The 19,593-nt window shown below is 34.3% G+C and overlaps 1 protein-coding gene and 2 pseudogenes across 15 annotated transcripts in view; 2 read left to right on the forward strand and 1 right to left on the reverse strand.

Moving 5' to 3' along the window:
- MGA (MGA, MAX dimerization protein) overlaps positions 1 to 19,593 on the forward strand; it is a 130,732-nt gene that overhangs the window by 66,925 nt on the left and 44,214 nt on the right. For all 15 annotated transcript variants that reach the window (XM_011354953.2, XM_011354954.2, XM_023527778.1 and 12 more), the window contains exons 3-8: positions 6,973 to 7,918; positions 8,673 to 8,751; positions 8,870 to 8,965; positions 15,958 to 16,089; positions 16,308 to 16,412; positions 18,856 to 19,514. In XM_011354953.2, the coding sequence (XP_011353255.1) occupies positions 6,973 to 7,918; positions 8,673 to 8,751; positions 8,870 to 8,965; positions 15,958 to 16,089; positions 16,308 to 16,412; positions 18,856 to 19,514 (2,017 nt within the window). The remainder of the gene's footprint in view (positions 1 to 6,972; positions 7,919 to 8,672; positions 8,752 to 8,869; positions 8,966 to 15,957; positions 16,090 to 16,307; positions 16,413 to 18,855; positions 19,515 to 19,593) is intronic.
- Positions 17,181 to 17,298, reverse strand: LOC111736450 (annotated as a pseudogene).
- LOC111736342 lies at positions 17,720 to 17,838 on the forward strand (annotated as a pseudogene).

The following is a 19,593-nucleotide window of genomic DNA, read 5'->3' on the forward strand; positions in this document are numbered from 1 at the left end:
TCACCATTTGTCAAAAAAAATGTCCTTATTAAATGATCTTGGCACTCTTGTCAAAAATCAGTTAACCATAAATTTGAGGGTTTATTTCTGGGCTCTGTATTCTATTGGCCTGTATGTCTGTTCTTAAGCTGGCATTACAGTGTTTTTTATTGTCGTAGCTTTATTATATTAATTTGAAATTGAGAAGTGTGCGTGCCAACTCTTTCCTACTTTTCAAGATTGTTTTGGTTATTTGGGATCCCTTGAAATTCCATATGAGTTTTAGTATCATCTTTTATACTTCTGCAAAAAGCACCTCTGGGAATTTGATAAGGATTGCACTGAATCTATATTGCTTTGGTTAGTGTTTTTACCGTAACAGTACTATGCTTTCCAGTTCATGAACATGGGATATCTTGTCATCTACGAATAGCGATAGCTTTACTTCTTTTTCCAATTTGAAATGCATATTTCTTTTTCTTGCCTAATTGCTTTAGCTATAATTTCCAGTACTATGTTGAATAGAAGTGAAAGTGGGAGCATCTTGGTTTTAACTTGCATTTTCTAATGATTAGTAAAGTTGAACACTATTTATTATATATTTATTGACCATTGGGACTGCTTAGGTGATTCATATATGTGAGTGTCTGTTCTTTGACACTATTTTTTCCCCCCAGTTCAGTTTGTCTACCCTTAGGCCAAAACCACATTGTTTTAATTAGTATAACTTTGTAATGGTAACTTCTTAACTTTTAGATTCCACCTATATGGTCCTACCCTATTTCATTTCTGGGGTAAGGCCTTTTACTAAAATTAGTCATTACTGGTTCTTACCTACTTTGATATATTATTATTTGGTTTCTTGATTGTATTGTTTATTACTGATTGTTGCAATGTCCTTTCCTCTAATTTTGCCCTTGTCAAGCTTTTAATTTTTTGAAAGAAAATTGGACATTGTTACCACTCTTTAATTCTTCAGGTCTACCTATTGCCTTTAAATTAAAAAACAAACAAACAAAAAAAACAAAAAACCACAAAACTTTAAAAATAGTACTATTCTGTTTCAATGCCAACTGACATATATTCTATTTCAGTTCTGACACTTAACTCAGAGTAGGTGTTAGACTCCATGATTTTAAAGGAAAGGTCTCTGAGAAGACTACCCCTATCTACGTCAGACACCATCCAGAAAGTCCACACCTGGACTTCTCACCAAGTAGCTACAAATATAGGAGTTCCCATGAACCCTCTCAGGTTCACTCATTCACTAACATGACTCACAGAACTCAGGAAAACACTATATTTAGAACAGTTTTGTTATAAAGATTAGGACCAGCCAAATGAAGAGACATGTTGGGCAAGGTCAGGAGAGTCTCAAATGTAGAGCTTCGGTGCCTTCTCCCCAGGGGACACATAAGATGTGTCACCCTCCTGGCATATCCATGTATTCACCAGCCAAGAAGCTTCATTGAGTTTTAGTGTTCAGAGTTTTAGTTGGAGGTTTGTTAAGTAGGTTTAGTTGATTAAATCACTGACCAGGTGACTGAATTGTCTCCACCCTCCCTCTCCTTTCCTGAAGGTTAGGCTATCTTAAAGTCCCAATCCTCTAATCATGGAGTTGGTTTTTTAGTGACCATCGCCATTATGAAGCTATCTCCAGGCTGACTGTGGATCACCTCATTAGCATAATCTTAGGTATGATCCATTGGGCTTATGAATGAGAAAGATACTTGTCACTCAGGAATTTCAAAGGGTTTTAAAAACTCTGCCGGGAACCCTGGAGAAGGGCCAGATAAATTCGTTATTATACAATAAATACATATACATAATTTAAAGTCTAAATAAAACTGCATGATGAAAATAATACTCCCTTGCTTCATTCCTCTTCACTTCTAATTTTTTTCTTAAAGGAAATTTGTTGATTTCCACTTTCAGTCGTTTCTCATGATATTTGCCTGAAACTAATGATCAATTTTACATGTTAACCGAGTCCTTCAGTATAGTTATCACAGAAATAAATATCCATTTTTTAATGTTATATCAATGTTCTATACTGTTGAGCCAAGTAATATACCGTAAACATTTTCTCATATATATAACTTTACTTTTCCATAATTATTGTTATATTTTTTCTTGGTTTTCTATATACCTGCTACTAATTCTTCTCAAATACTTTAAACTTGAAATCTGACTTCATTCGCACACATACACTTACACACTCATCTAATCAAATTAAATTTTTTTGTTTTCTCTGAATAATTCCTTAACTTGCTCTTTATCCTCCTTTGCCAATCTGAACTGCCTTCTTGGGATTTCACTTTGCTGTCATCCTGCTAACTCTGTTTTAGCTTTTTCTTATGTAGGTCTGCCTATTTCCTGTATTTTAAGCTGTCTTTCTTGCTGTGTGTGTGTGTGTGTGTGTGTTTTGTCAAGTACATCTTTCAGTAATTTCTACAGAAAGGATTTATGGGACCTAGAATCACTTCTGATGAAAATAGTAGTCTCCTGCCTCACCTGTCTCAACCCCTAATTTTTTTCTTGCATGTTGAAAACTAGTTTTATTATGCCATCATACTTAGTAAATTATTTGGTTAGGTATAGAGTTCTGAGCTGAAAATATGTTGGGTGTTCAGTTTCCTATTGAGAATTTGATGCCACTTTGATGCCTGATCATTTGAAGGCTCTTAAGATCTTTTGTTGATCCTTCATACTAATGAAATTTTATAAATGATGAACCAAGGTGTGGTTCTTCTCATCATTGTCTTGTGTTTTTTCAATCAAGAAATTGATATTCTTTGGCTCTAGGAACATTTTCTGTATTCTAATTTTTTTACTTTTATTTTTCTCTTTTTTTGAAGCTCCTTATAGTTGGATGTTTTATCTCCTGGATTATATTATAAATCAATCTTTTATTTTCTGTTGTTTTTGCTCTACTTTATGTTGAAATTTCATTGATTTAGCTTCTGACTTACTGAAATTTTTATTATAGCTATCAGATTTCAGTTTCCAAGAGTTCTTCTATTTTCTTTTGCACACTACATTCCTTTTTTCCAGTAGATTTCCTTTTTCTGTTAATCTAGTAAGCACCAGTTTCATGTAAGTTTTGGAGGCTGGAAAATCCAAGATAATGGTTTTGGCAGGGTTCAGTTTCTGTCGAGAGCTCTTATCTTGGTTTGGAGGCTGCTACCTTTTAGCTGTGTCCTCACGTAGAGGTGGAGAGATTCCCTACCTATGTGATCTCATTTACACTTATTTACCTCCTCAAGACCCTATCTACATGTACTGTCACATTGATGGTTAAGGGCTTCAGCATATGAATTTGGGAAGGACACAGTTCCGTTCGTAGCAGCAGTATAGAGATTATAATATGCATCTTTAATCACTCAAGTAGAATCGCATTAATATTATATAACAGTTCTTGAAGAACTAATAACTTATATAGCTCATATCCTTCTGTGTGATAAACCCCCAAAACATTATTTGTTTTAAACAGTCAGTAGTCATTTAAGGAACATAGTTTTTTATATTTACTCATATATTTACTTTTGCTTGTTTTTTTTTTTTTTTTTTATTTGTTTCTGGATCCGTTTTCATATTGGTTCATTTCCTGTCCAAAAATCTTCCTTTAGTATTTTTTAACTTTTAAAAAATTGAGATGTAACTCAGTGCCATAAAATTCATCTTTTTAAAGTATATAGTTCATAACCAGTATTACCCCAATAAACAATAAAAAAAATAATAAAGTATATAGTTCAGTGGTTTTTAGTATATTCACAGAATTATACAGCCACGACCACAGTTATTTTTAGAACCCAAAACCGGGGTTCTCTCCTAGTCACTGTGCATTTTCCCTTAGCTACTCTTCAACCCCACCTCAATCATACATAACCACCAGTCTCCTTTTTGTCTCTGTGGATTTCCCTATTCTGTACATTTTGTATAAATAGAATTATGTAATATGTCATCTTTGGTGCTTGGTTTCTCTTATCGTATGTTTTAAAGGTTCATTCATGTTGTAGCATGTATCTACTTCATTCCTTTTATTGCTGAATAATATTTTATTATGTGGATAATACCACATTTTGTCTGTTCATCACTTGATAGATGTTAAAGGGGTTTCCACTTTTTGGCTATTATGAATAATGTTGCCGTGAACATTTGGTTACAGATTTTTGTGAGGAAAGTTTTGGGTAGTGATAAGCCTATTCTTTCCCCACTGAATTAATTGTATTGTCACCCTTGGCAATTGAAAATCAGTTGATAAAAATGTGGGCATAAAAAAAATATGGGCATTTATTACTGGACTCTGAATTCTGTTTAGTTCTGTATATTAAGCCTTATGCCAGTATAACACTTTTAATTACTGTAGCATTGAAGTAAGTTTTGAAATTGGAAAGTATGAATCCTCAGAGAACTTCTTTTTAATCTTTCAAGATTTTTGGGGGGTTATTTTTGGGTCTCTTGCATTTCTTAATGTAGGATCAACTTGTCACTTTCCACAAAAATCTAAGGTGGGTTTTGATAGAGATTGTATTGAATCTGTAGATTACTTTCAGAGAGTATTGCTGTCTTAACCAAATATTAAGTCTTTTACTATGTAAACATGGGGTATTTGTCCTTGTATTTAGGTTTTCTTTAATTTCTTTCAACAATGTTTTGTAGTTTTCTGTGTGCAAATCTTATACTTCTTTAGTTCAGTTTATTCCTAAGTATTCTTGTTGATGTTATTACAAATAGAATTGTTTTTTCTATTTTATTTTTGACTTTTAATTATAGTATATAGAAATACAATTTTTTGTGTATGTATAGATTTTAGATCTTGCACTCTTGCCAATTCTTTTATTAGTTTCAGTAGTTTTTTCGTAGAGTCCTTAGAATTTTCTGTATACGATTTCACATCATCAGTGAGTGGAGAATTTTACTTCTTCCTTTTCAATCTGGGTGTCTTCTGTTTATTTGCTTATCACCTTCCTAGAACCTTTTGTACAATTGAGTAGAAGTGGTGACAGCTAACATTCTTGTCTTGTTTCTGATCTTAGGAGGTAGTATCTCTTTTAAGTCTGAATTCTCTCAGCTGTCTGAAAATACCTTCAGTTTTGAAGGCTTCTTTTGGTAGAACTAGAACATTAGGTTAACTCTTTCAATACTTTGTGATGGCTGTCATTCTATTGTCTTCTGGCTCACATTATTTCTAATGAGTAGTCATTCTGTTGTTCTCATTGTCCTCCCAACCCCACCCCCACCACCGCTGCTTACAAGGTTTTTCTCTGGATCTTTAATTTTCAGTACCTTGATCTTTATATGCCCAGGTATGATTTTCTTCGTATTTGTTCTCCTTTGTGTTTGCTGAACTTCTTGGATCTGTGGGTTCAAATTTCACTTTGGAATATTTTGGTTTATTTTCTCTTTAAATGTTTCTCCTTTCTCCTGCCTTTTTGTAAATACAGTTACCAGTATGTTAGATCATTTGATGTTGACCCATAGATCTCTGACAGGCTTTCTATTTTTTTTCCCCTCTGTCCTTCAGTCTAGGTGTTTTACTTTAATAAATTTCAGCTCACCTTGCATTTTGATGTGTTAAGGGTAGGATTGGACTCCTCTCTGGCAGGACCTTGGGATCTAAGCGCTGGGAGAGTACCAGTTCTCTGTTTTCAGGCCAGCCTTGCTGTATCATTGTTGCTTATTCTACAGAAGTCTCCTGGAGAGTAATTGGTGGGAGCGAAGACTAGTTTTCTGTTGGGAGTTCTCCAGATTCTAGTGTGCTCATACTCAGGCATTAAAATTTTAACTGATATCTCTGTGTCTTAGTAAAGATCTTTTGCCCATAGTTGCTTTTTACTCTGTTCACTTGCTTTAGGCATTGTAAATGCTACTCAGGGTTGAAAGCAGTAGCAATCTTTGGTCACCTAGAGAAGGCTGGTTTCTCTCTGGGATTCATTTAATTTAGATTTGTGTCTAGAAGTCTTTAATGGCTTTAAAGAAAAATAGGGTTTTTAATTTATCTAGTGTTTTCTCATTGTTAGGGCAAAAGTGATGGTCTTTGTGATCTGCCACATTCTAACTGGAAGTGAAAGTCCTCCATCGAAGGATTTTTGAGTAAGGTCAAGATCTTAAGTTGTACAAGAAACAAGTCATTACACATTAATGTAATGGTTACTTGTGCATATTTGAGGTAAATGAAAGTTTTACAAACTAACTTTAATTGGGTTAGTGAGTAGTTCTGACATATCCTCAAGATACATTAGTACAGTTTATATTCTTTTAATGGATAATTGAGAGAATGGGGAAGCTAAAAAATATGATTTTGTTTTTTGAAGAATTATAAACACTGAATCTACCTGAGTCATATGTACTTGCCTTCAGTTACTCTACTTTTTTGTTTTGGAAGAATGAATGGTAGATTTTTTATACTGAAAGTGACTTTGTTTTTAAGTTGAAAAATCACTTGGCAACAACATTGTGAATATACTAAAAAACTACTACTGGGTTGTACATTTTTAAATGGTTAAAGTGTTATGTTTTATGTTACATGAATTTTGTCTTAATTTAAAAAAAAAGGAAAAAATAAAACCGTTTTGAATAGGCCCTTCCCAGTGTTTATTGCAATTCTCAATTGTAATTGACATTTGTTTGCTTTCCTTGGCAGTTGTTAATCAGTATGTAGGTTTCTAGAGTTTGATTTTGGATCAGTGCCAGCTGTTTCACAATTTAGTTTGTTTGAAAAATACGTGTTGTATCTTGCTTTTTGATTTCGTGGTAAGAAATCTTTATATATTTTATGAAAACTTTATATATTTTTTGTGAGACATTGACAACATGTAAAAGTGGTATTAATAAACTGCTTTTGAGATTCTTGTTATACAGAGTGTTTCTTGAGGAAAAACTCATAAAATCTGATGTGTCACTTGGTTTCCAAAAAAACTTTTTTTTCCTCTTGAATCTTATTTATGGAAAGTTCTGTCCTTTTTAACCCTCTTTCTACTGTCCCTCCAGACTTGTTGCCAGCAATTTTGAAGACGACTCCCATGTAGTATCACCATTAGATCCAAATGGAAACTTCAATGTTGTCATTAAAGAGGAGCCTCTAGATGATTACGAGTATGAACTTGGTGAGTTCCCAGAAGGGGTCACTGTGAAACAGGAAGAAGAGACAGATGAGGAAACAGATGTATACTCAAACAGTGATGATGATCCTATACTAGAGAAACAGCTAAAGAGGCACAATAAAGTTGATAACCTAGAAGCTGACTATTCTTCTAAATGGCTACCAAATAGCCCATCAGGTGTTGCTAAAGCTAAAATGTTCAAATTAGATGCTGGAAAGATGCCAGTAGTCTATCTGGAGCCCTGTGCTGTCACCAAAAGTACAGTGAAGATTTCTGAGCTCCCTGATAACATGCTTTCCACATCTCGGAAGGATAAATCTTTGTTGACAGAATTTGACTATTTGCCTGCGTACATTGAAAATTCCAATGAGACTGGCTTCTGCTTAGGCAAGGAATCAGAGAATGGTCTTAGAAAACATTCACCAGATCTCAGAGTGGTACAAAAATACCCCTTACTTAAAGAACCTCAGTGGAAATATGCTGATATCTCTGACAGCATTAACACAGAAAGAATACTTGATAGTTCAAAGAGTTCAGCTGGGGACTCATTTTTAGGAAGAGAGGACTTGGGCCGAAAGAGAACAACTATACTTAAGATTTCAACAGCATCCAAGAATATGAATGCTATTCAGAATGCCCATCCAAATATCACTGGAAAAAGAGGAAGGCCACGAAAATTGAAACTCTCTAAGGCAGGGAGACCACCTAAAAACACAGGAAGATCTTTAACTTCTACAAGGAACACTCCTATGGGCCCTGGGAGTACCTTTCCAGATGTGAAGCCTGATCTGGAAGACGTGGATGGTGTTCTCTTTGTTTCCTTTGAATCAAAGGTAAGATTGTTATTTCAGTATTGTTCCTAAGGCCAAATAGTCATTCTTGAATGATATACTAGCTGATAACTAACTTTGAATCTAGTTTTTATGAATGCATCCATTATGTGAGGGTGTGTGTGTGGGGAGCTGAGTGTTTGGTTTAGTTAACAGGCATCACTTAAGATATTTCATTTGAACTTAAAAAATTGTTTGCTTCGATCCAAGTTCATAATTTTTTTTTTGCATTATGTAGCTGAAATTTTAAAAATCTTCAGATCTTATTGGAATTCTCTTTATTATAGACTTTAAAAAGGCATAAATACATGAAGCAATAACAGAGTACCATTGGAGAAACAAATATTAAATCTTATTACTTATGCTCTCTTACTCATTGATAGTTTGGTTTACTCCAGTTCTTCAAATGGATTATTTTTCTTTTAGACTTTTATAAAAGCCTAGTTTTTAGTTCTGAATTGGCTGCGCAGAGGTGGGATTCTTTCTACCTGGTCTTTTCTATCCTCCTTGTTAATTGCTGAGTAAGCGGTCTTAGGCTTTTAAGAAATCATGCAAATTGCATAAATACAGTTTTAGATCAGTTAGCTGATTATATTCAGATTTTTTGCTTTCCTTTTTTCTCTTCTGATTATTAAAGTGATGTTAATGTAGAACATTTAGAAAACATCAAAAGTATAAAAAAGAAAAGAAATGCTCCTGGTTTATTTTTAATCTTTTTAGAAATGATGTGAGCTACATTTTTTTTTTTTAAATATAGGAAGCTCTAGATATTCATGCAGTGGATGGGACAACAGAAGAACCCTCTAGTCTTCAGGCATCAACCACAAATGACCCAGGTATTACGTAATGATATAAAAAGAGATTTTGAGGTTTGGCTCTAGAAATGAAAGATACAATGTTTATTCTTCTGTACTGTATACTAACTTATTTTATCATTGTTTGTTTTCTGAGTAGGTTGCAGAGCAAGAATTTCCCAATTGGAAAAGGAATTGATAGAAGATTTGAAGGCCTTGCGGCACAAGCAGGTGATACATCCTGGTCTTCAAGAAGGTAATAGTCTCTAAAGAATATATATACACACAAGCCAATTTAAAAAATCTTTTTTTTCTCTTTTCCTTTTCCACTTTTTCCCCTTACCTACTTCCTTTTTCTCTTTCCTCCCTTTTCTGTTTTACCTCTTTTCTTCCATCTTTGATTTCATTTCTCTCAGTGTCTCTCAGCTTGCATTTTTCTCTTCTCTCCATTGCTAATTTTCCCTCTTAAAAACATGTCTAGATCTTTTTTACCTTAAGAGAAACTCTATTCTGAAGATAGTGTCTTATCTTGGTGAAGCATAATACCTTATGCATTTAAAAAGTTTTTCTCTTTTCTTCTCTTTCTTATAACACAGTGTCGATCCCCCCCACCCCCTCCACCCCACCATTTCTCATCTTTTAAATTTTGATTACTTTTGTTTCTGTGGCTTTTTGTGGGGGGGGTGGTGGGCATGGGGATGGTTCTACGTAGTCTTACACAGTAATTAATATATTTAGATGTGTAAATAGAAAAGAGTTTTATCATTTTGTGGCTATAAACATTTTATATTATGCATTACTTGAGAGTTAATGTAAAATTATCAGTATTTTGTTGTAATAGATTATCTTGACCTTGATTACATTGCTTAATCCTTGTTTCTGAAATAGCGAAATCTACCATACTTATTACTGTCATAGTAACTACAGATTTTCTCATTTGTACTGTAAATAAAAGATTGTAAACTGTTCCAATTTTTAGTTTCTTACATCTTTGATTTTAACTGTGCTTCTTTGAGTAGTTTGAGTTTTTTGACTTAGTCAATTTTCCTTTCAGAAGACTCTGATTTACATTGTATAGTAGGTCATTTTTATGAGAGTCAAAGCATTATATGCTAACAGAAGGTTTACTTATAAAATGATAGTTCAGTTTCTAAATCAGATGGTAATGCTTGAAGAACTTTTGCTTTAATATGAGACCACTTGCGTTGGACAGTGTGATAAGTGTGCAGATCTCAATTCAAATGATAAGGATTGGGTACTGTGGATTGTAATGGACAGTCTCAGTCACATATTAGTCTTGCTGAAATAACAGTTGCTGTTATATATTGTCAGCTTTCACTTCTGCTATTTTATTTAAATAATATTCTCTTTATTAGTTATCCTTTATCTTTTCCCCCTTCTACTTTCATTTTTTGTTAGTTATGTACTCTGATAATGTATAAATATTATAACACTTAAATTGTGTTCTTTCACCCTAATCTCCACATTTGTTTTTAGTCTTAGTTGTAGAGTTAAATATATTCAGAGATCTCTGCCAGTGTTTTTGCTCTGGTTTGTTTGCTTAATATTTCCTAGTTGGCTAAAGTTTGAGTTTTTTCCTTTTATAGACATTTTAGCCAAATCTGTAATTTTTTCTGTTTTGTAACGGAGCTTCAAAGTCAAATGCTTAAGGAAATTAAGCAAGAAACATAAATAAAGTGAAATTAGCCTGAATTTGTGGGTGAGGTTGGACTCTGGACTGGAGGTCCCCTCTTCTAAAGGGACAGCCACATTGGTGGATTGTTGTCATATGGTAATGTGGGTCCAATATTTTCAGACATTCCCATTATTCAGTAGAAGCTGAAGTCAGTATTTTTATGAAATGTCTCTCAACTTTTAAGTGGTAGTAGCTGATACCAGTTTTTCGGGCAAAGCTTTATTTAAAAACACTGTGAGCCAAACAAAACGTGTGAGCCATCAGTTTTCACTGCTATACAGAATCTTCATCTGGTGTCATGTTTTTGCTTAATCCTCATGTTGTTAAAATTAATTCAATTGCATTCTTATATAGTTTTGTTTTTAAACAGTTAAATCTGTACTCCATATGGTACTTACTTTTCATAAGGTATGAAGTAGAGTTCTATTTTGGATTTTTTTTCTCCATTTTAGTTTGGTAGATGTTCCCTCCCTCCAGCCTAACCTTCTTAAGACTTAAAATTTCAAAATAAAAAGTTAAATTAGCTAAGTTTTTGTATTAACTGAGTAACGCCAACCTGGTCTCTGAAGATAACGAATATTCTTCCAAATCCCTCTCTAAAAATTGATGCTTGAAATAATTTATTAAATTTCAATCCAATAATGGAAGAAATGTTGATTAAGCCAGAGAAAATGTTTTTAATATTGGTGGTAGTTTCGTTGCTAAAATAAAGTAAGGTTTGCCACAGTATTATATTGTTCTGTCTCCAGACTCTTTACTATATCCGAATTGATTTATTTTCTGTCTACCTGAAATGATTATCTGTTTTTGAATTTTAAAGCTATTTTTCTAAAAGTATTTCTACTTTATTATTACCAGGTTAATTCTATGTCAATTTTTTTCCCCCTCTTTAATTCCTTCTCCCACCCACCGCCCTGTCCCCCATCCCCCCAACCTGACCCATGGATGTTGCCGTTTTCCCCTTAAAGAACTGGATCTCTTAAGGCGGGGCGTCTCCTCCCACACGTTCGTGGTATGCACCCGGGGCCTGGCGCCACGTGGGGTATAGTCCGTGGTTCCACCTGGGGCACGAACCCAGGACCTTCTGCGTGCAAAGCAGACATGCTAACCACCACAATATGGAGCTACCCCCGCCCCCCCATGTCAATTTTTAAGTAAACTTTTTATTTTAGAGATTTTAGATTTGTAGAAAAATTGGGAACATAGTACAGAGTTCCCATATACTCTACAGTTTCCACTATTAACATCTAACATTAGTGTGGTACATTTGTTACAGTTAGTGAACTAGTATTGATGTATTATTAACTAAAGTTCATACTTGGTTCAGATTTTCTGTTCCATGATTCCATCTAGGAAATCACATTACATTTAGTACTCATGTCTCCTTAGGATCCTCTTGGCTGAGACCGTTTCTCAGACTTCTTTTTTATTTTTAATGACTTTGAGGAGTACTGGTCATATATTTTGTAGAATGAGCTTAGATGAGGTTTGTCTGATGTTATATGGTTAGACTGGGATTATATGTTCATGGATGAAGACCACAAAGATATAGGGCTATTGTCATCCCATTATATTAAGGCTATATATTAACATGGTTTGTCACTGACCTCTTTCCATGCTGTACTCTTTGGAAAGAAGTTACTGTGTAGCCTACGCTTACTGAGTAGAGAGTTATACTCTACTTTAATAAATTATTTGGAATTCTGCACCAGAGATTTGCCTTTTCTATTGGTTTATTCATTTATGTCAACATGAACTCATCAATTTTAATGTTAAAATTCTTTGTGAGATTTTTGCAGAGCACTCGCCTTTTTAGTGTTAAATCAGCAGGAGTTTTATATATGTATCTGCTTTTCTGTTTTGTTATGGGCTGGTTACCTAGGTGTTTTATTCCTCTTGCATGTGTTTTTGTGGGTACTTTATATTTCAGGGTGTTTAGCTAGAGGCAGTTATTTTTTTTTGCTGCAGTTAATTATTTTAGCTGACTTTGAGTCTGAAGGTTTTTTCCTTTTTTAGTTCTACCTTTATGGGTTTTTTTTTTTTTTTTTTTTTTTACAATAGTGTGATAATATGTTTTTAAGAAGTATCTCCTACTATGGCAAAATGGCAAAAGAATTTAGGAGTACAATTTTGTTTAAACTATTATGTGTAAAGAATTATGTTTTCAGCTATGCTTTATATGTTATTTAACTCATTTTCCGCAAGCTCAGGTTATTCATATGAAACCAACTGAGTCTAGGTCTCACGTATCTTACTTGAGCAGGGATTTTCATGCAAGGCAAACATTTCAGGATAGTCTAAATAAGCTAAATTGGAAGTTACTTTGAACATTGTTTATGTGCCATTAACCTCTACTTTTAGGGCTTTAAAAATTAATATATATTTAAAATAAGTTTGGTCTTTTTGGTTTTTTTTAGGACAGTATCACTTTTGGGGAAGGTGGCAGTTCAAAATACAAGTAAATACAGACAGAAAATGTAGGACAAACATTCTCCAAATTTGATTGTATGGGTCTAGATTTTGCATGTCTATCAACTTGGCTGTGTGGTACATTTTAAACAACTTAATTCCTTTCTACTTTCTCTGTAAGTCAGCTGTTGTAGTTTTTGTCAGTAATAATAATGGAGTGTATTTTTCTTCTGAAAGCTGTACAGTATCTCATTTTATCCTTAGTTTAGGATTTTGTTCTCACTTGAATCTCTGTAGTACCTTGCTTTCTGGTTCCACTCTGCTATCCCTTCCCACCTTTCCTAGTTAATTCCTAATTAAGTTAGAATACCTTAAGAATATCACCCTCTGTAAAGTTACCAGATTCCCTTGGGTTTTTTGAGTGTCATTTCTTTTTGTTTACCTGTCATAGGACTTACTTGCCCTAATGTAACTACTGAGTCAGTTGGGGAAAGATAACAATAAAGCTCCTTGAGGTCTGGGAAATGTCTTTTATGTCTACCACCATCCATATTACAGAATATTTCACAGAGAAGGTATAGTAAATTCTTAAAACATAAAACCCAGTGTGGTGGATTAATATTTATTTTACTGATAAGGAAGCTAAGGCTAAGAGAAGTTTAGCCCAAAGACAAGATTAGAAACCGGTTGTTTTGTGTTTTGATTCATAATCTTATTTTCTCCCTAGTTGATTGGAAACATGAGGAAAGAATATTTTATTGTTATTTTTAATCACTGTGATTAAATAAAATAAGAATGATATATTTAGAATTCCACACTAAACAGAAGAGCTATCTTTTTTCCAACTAAGTTCTATGTGGAGGATACACAAATTAGTTGTAAGAATTTGTAGCTCATACTTTACCGAATGTCTTCACCTTTTAAAGAACTAACACTGTAAGTTTTTTATTGGAAACCTGTACCTATAACTTTTAATGGTTCTTACTATGATACTTAGTACTTTGAACTTCTTTTGGCTTCAGTTATGTTAAAATTTAAGTTAAATACTTTCATGCTTAATACTGTGAAGCTAGTAATTTACAAATGAGAAAATCCAAATTAAAAGATTGTCACTAGTAACAGAAAAATGCAAATATAAGAACAATAGAATATAAATTTATACCAATAAGATTGGGGAAATTTTTAGAATCCAGTGATATCAAATATTGGAGAGGATGTGGATCAGCAAGAACTGTCAGCCCTTACTGGAGGCAACATAAATTGAGAGTAATTTGGCAACATCTGGAACACAGATTCCTAACTAGTGCATTGTTGCACATGGTGATCCATGGTTGTGTGACAGGTATGCTCTTGAGATATTGATCTCCTCAAAGGCCAGGCAAGACCAAAGGAAATTAATAATTGTAGAGCTGGTTGCCTCTAGCCACAGCAGCCTCATGTTTATCCCAGTATGTTATGTAATTATCATTTTCTTATACTCCCTTACATAAGGGTTCAGAATAACTGTTTCAGTTAGAATTCTTAGTTATAAACATCAGAATCCATTACACAGCTAAAATAGAATATGAATTATTTAAAGAATATCAGATAACTTACAGTCTCCTGAAAAGACAGTGAAACAGACCTTAAAAGTATGCGATCAGGAAAAAATGCCCAAATTACATTCCTAGACTTCTCATACAATCCTACAACATTGGACAATCAACACCATTGTCAGTACAGACACTGAACACAGTGCCCTATGGCTAGGAGCTTGGTTACTTTTTAAAAGTTTGTTGTTTGGCCAAATACTGTCACCTTCATTTACATAATTCTGCACAGTGTTCCTTTCCTCATGGTGCTCTCTCTTAAATTGTAAGTTTTTCATGGATGCATCTGATTAGCAAAACCCGTGTTACATGTCCACAGATAAACTACAAGAGAAGTTGGAGAGTTTTTCTAACACCTGCCTTGAAGGCAGTAGGAGTTAATGGGGAAAAGCAACAGCTTATAGGAAGGGTATTACAAATATTTTGGGCAGCCACAGATATATGAAATACAACATCAATAGAGTTGAAAGATGAACATATCCTGTTATATAGCAATTCCATTCCTGGGTAAGTGACATAAGGAAAAGCTAAATAAGTTAGAGAAAGCTCTCACATATGGTCACATGTGTGATGAACATCCTTGTACAAGATGTACAACTGTATTGCAGCATTCTTTGTAATAGTTAAAAATAGGAAACAACTCATTTCTCATCAGTAGAAGAATGGTTAATAAATTGGAGTATATTCATAATCTGGAATAGTGTAAAACAGCGAAAATAAATGATCTAGAGATAAATCTATAAACATAGATGAGTCTCAGATGTAAAATCTTAAGCAAAAAAAGTAAAAGTATATGTAAAATAAATAAATACTTCCCCCAAAGATTGATTGCCCCTTACAAATAAGTCAAAATATTTTGAGGCTCAATTAACTACAAATATCTATAATAACTAGAGAATTAGTAGCCATAAGCAGTGCATAGCAGGGCATAAATCTATGGCAGATTTGTATTAGAGGTCTTAGAAAGTCTTAAAGCATAAAAGATCTGAATTTTGCTGTGTTCATCTATTAGCTTTCTATTGTTGCTTAGCAAATTACCACAAATATAGCACCTTTAAACAACACATTGCCTCACAGTTTCTCTGGGTCAGAAGTCTGGGTATCACTTGACTGGATCCTTTGCTTAAGGTCTCACAAGGCTATAATCAAGATGTCAGATCTGGTTTCTTGTTAGAGGTAGACTGAGCAGTGATCTGTTTCCAGTTTCCTCAGGTTGTTGGTAGAATTTATGTCCTTGCAGGTCTAGCAAGATGGGTGATATACTCATATTATTACACACGTGTATATATCCTATCCCTTTTATCACATTCCATTGCTTAGAAACCAATCACAGGTCCTGCCCATACTCAGTGGTGGAGGGAGGGAAGTTTACACAAATATGTAATACCAGGAGGTGAGGATCATAGGGTCGCCTTAAAGTCTGTCTGCCATTTTTAATTTTTATTTCATCGTTTTTCCTCTTCACTATCTCTTTTATCTGTATTAACTCCCCTCTTCATTCAACCAAAGGGTTAAAAAAAAGCCGATATGATTTGTGGTCCTTTTTTCTTGTAGTGGGCTTAAAATTGAATTCAGTGGATCCAACAATGAGCATTGATCTTAAATACTTGGGAGTACAGCTACCTTTGGCTCCAGCCACTAGCTTTCCTTTCTGGAACGTTACAGGAACCAACCCTGCCTCTCCTGGTGAGTGCGTAGCATTTGTGAAGTCAAACAGATTTGTGATCTAAATAAAAAGCTACCTGTGTCAGAGACATAGTAAGTTTAGGGTAGCCTAGAGTAGATCTTCTATCTAGTGGCATAGTCCTAGTGAGTTATACATTTCCGATAAAGTCTTAGAACTTAATTAGATATTAAATATGGCTTGCTAGGATTTTGGTCATCTCTTGCTTTTTCTTTTATAGATGCTGGATTTCCCTTTGTTTCTAGAACAGGGAAGACCAATGATTTCACCAAGATCAAAGGATGGAGAGGAAAGTTCCATAGTGCTTCTGCATCTAGGAATGAAGGTAATCAGCTTTTTAAAAAAACTGTAAACTCGTTCTAAAACATGACCACAGCCTTTTGTTAAAAGTGTTACTTTGTTTCTGAGTAGCTCAGCAAGACTTTGCCTGCCACTTGTGTTCTGCTCTTCCTCAACTACTGGTAAATCACCCATTCCCACTTCTGAAGTCTAAGACTTCATTTCATACCTTTTCTCCTTTGTCCGAAATGTCATATATACTGTGTGGTTGCCTCACTGTCTTTGGAATTTTCATGTTTACTGTCTTTGGAATTTTCATGCTTTGGAAAATTTTATTTTCTCCTATTTAAAAAAAAAACATGTTGTTTTGCTTCATCTCTTCTTTTCATGCTTTAAAATAAACTGAAAATAATTGTCTTGCTGATTTTTATTGTCTGTGTTCCCATGGCCCTGATCTGGGGGTTCAATCCTTAACCATGTGTCAAGCTTAAATAATCCCTGCAGCCTTTTTTAAGTGTTCTTCCTTTCTGTTATTCTTGCAATTATAAAAAGCATCATTGTCAAGCATTACTTCAAAACCGTATACTTTAGAGCTGAATAGTGATTCCCGACAGCATTATACTTCACAGTACACTTCTAATCCAGGCATTTTGACTGTATGGTTGTTGGTCTCTTTTCTCATTGTGTTTTCTTTTCCACTGCACTTTTTGCAGTTTACACTTTTTTTTTTTTTTTTTAGGTGAGGCAACCCTTGGTGGACCTCACAGATTGCAAGGACCTTGTCAGTTTACAATCCCTTATTTTTTATTTTTTACGCCTACAGCACCTGGTCTTCCTAGGTGGTTTCCCATCCAAGTACTAACCAGGCCCGACCCTGCTTAGCTTCCGAGATCAGACGGGATCGGGCTTGTTAGGGTGGCATGGCTGTAGATTACACTCTTTTTTTAAATTTTCTTTTATATTTATTAAAATAATTATATATTTATTTATGTTTTCATTGATTATGCACTAAAAGCAATTTTAATGATAATTCAATCCAGAAGAAAGGTTGTCATACTTAATGGTCCTATATCATTTCTGAAAATTAAAAATTTAATTTACATGTATATTTTATTGAAGAGAATATGACAGATTGATCAGTAAAAGATTTTCAAGCATATCAATATATTGCATTAAGATCAATAATCTTTTGAGGACTGGAAGATGAAAATGTAAGTTCAGAGAGAAAAAGGAATGATGTAAGATTTCTTACGGACGAAGAGCTTGCTTATATATTCTTAAAATTATGGTGTTTAGATTCATTCGACTCACATTAAACATGATGGAGCAATTCCGTTTTAAAATGTCATTCTTGTCTATGGCCATGCCACCCTAAACGTGCCCAATCCCGTCTGATCTCAGAAGCTAAGGAAGGTCGGGCCTGGTTAGTACTTGGATAGGAGACCACCTAGGAAGACCAGGTGCTGTAGGCATTTAAAAAAAAAGTCAATCTTTAAAATACACAAAAAAATTATATAATTTGCAACCATTTATACATATAAAAATTTTAGATGTTAACTCCAAAATGTGAAAAGAATATCAGTAATTAAAAAAATCTTTTATAGCATGCAGGAAAAACTGATGCTTTAGAGTAAATTGTCAAATTTTAGCTGGACATTTTTCCTCCCAACTCATCCTATTCAATATAAATTCTTCTTACAGAAGTCAGATAGTTGTGGGACATGAATACATTCCTAACTCCATGCCCATAGTTAATAAATCCAAATCTCATTCTTTGGCAGTTTACACTCTTAACCAGACAAATTTATTTGTCCAGAATAGTTTTTCTCGTCTTTGAATTTTTGTGTACTGTTAGAATAGTGTAATTAATGCTTGTCTCTCTACTAAATTTGTTTTTTCATTACTTAAAATCTAAATTTTATACTCCTCTTTTTGAGCCCTTTCCTCTTCCCTTGCATTTTGTATCAGAGTGCAGGTACTATAGTCTCTTAAATAATCTCTTGGCATTCTGTTGAGGTCAGATTTAAGTATATTTTTTGCTCTTAAGTTTTTACTTGCATATGGTCTCTATACTGAGGTCATAAGTTGTCAAAATTTGTAGACTCTTAGTGTTAATTATTACTATTAGCACTTTGCAAAAATTATTGCTACATATATGTAATAAGGCAATTTTAGATAAATTTAAGATGTTAATGGATTTAATGTAATTAGTATATATCATTTAATCTCTTGTTTTTTTTTTCTTTTTTTTCCTTTTTTAAATTTGTATAAGAGTTCATTTGAGCCAGACCAATGACATATACCAGGGAGCAAGATCTCAGATGCTTTCCTTTATTTGGCTCTATATTTTATTATTTTTCTTCCTTCCGAGGAGGGATAGTTTAGAAGATTCAGTAGCTTTTAACTTAATGCTCCTGGCCTTTTTAAGTGTATTTTTCTGGAGTTAGATCTGTCCTAGATTTCTTTAAGTATCTGTGTCTCATTTCTAGGTGGAAATTCAGAAGGTTCACTGAAAAACCGGTCTGCTTTCTGCAGTGATAAGCTAGATGAGTACTTGGAAAACGAAGGCAAGCTGATGGAAACAAGTATGGGTTTCTCTTCCAATGCTCCCACATCTCCTGTGGTATACCAGCTTCCCACCAAGAGTACCAGCTATGTACGAACACTTGATAGTGTGCTAAAGAAGCAATCTTCCATTTCCCCTTCTACCTCTTACTCTCTGAAGCCTCATTCTGTACCCCCTGCTTCTCGAAAAGCAAAGGCTCAAAACAAACAGACAACTTTCAGTGGCCGAACTAAATCATCTTATAAATCCATTTTACCGTACCCTGTTTCACCAAAGCAGAAACACACTCATGTGGTTCTAGGAGATAAGGTTACCAAGACTTCTTCAAGCACCATCTCAGAAAATCAGGTGAATAACTTTGTTGTGCCAACTTTAGATGAAAATACATTCCCAAAGCAAATTAGTTTGCGACAGGCACACCAGCAGCAGCAGCAGCAACAGGGAACCCGCCCTCCAGGCTTGTCTAAATCTCAAGTGAAGCTTATGGACCTGGAGGACTGTGCACTTTGGGAAGGAAAACCAAGGACCTATATCACTGAAGAGCGAGCAGATGTATCCTTAACAACTCTGCTTACGGCTCAAGTAAGTATCTCTTTTTTTTTCAGAAGCGTATTCATTCTTGGTTAGAATGAATTAGGGGGAAAAGGGAATGGGGCTTTCT

The sequence above is a fragment of the Pteropus vampyrus genome, unplaced genomic scaffold (assembly GCF_000151845.1).
Source record: "Pteropus vampyrus isolate Shadow unplaced genomic scaffold, Pvam_2.0 Scaffold19, whole genome shotgun sequence".
NCBI lineage: Eukaryota > Metazoa > Chordata > Mammalia > Chiroptera > Pteropodidae > Pteropus > Pteropus vampyrus.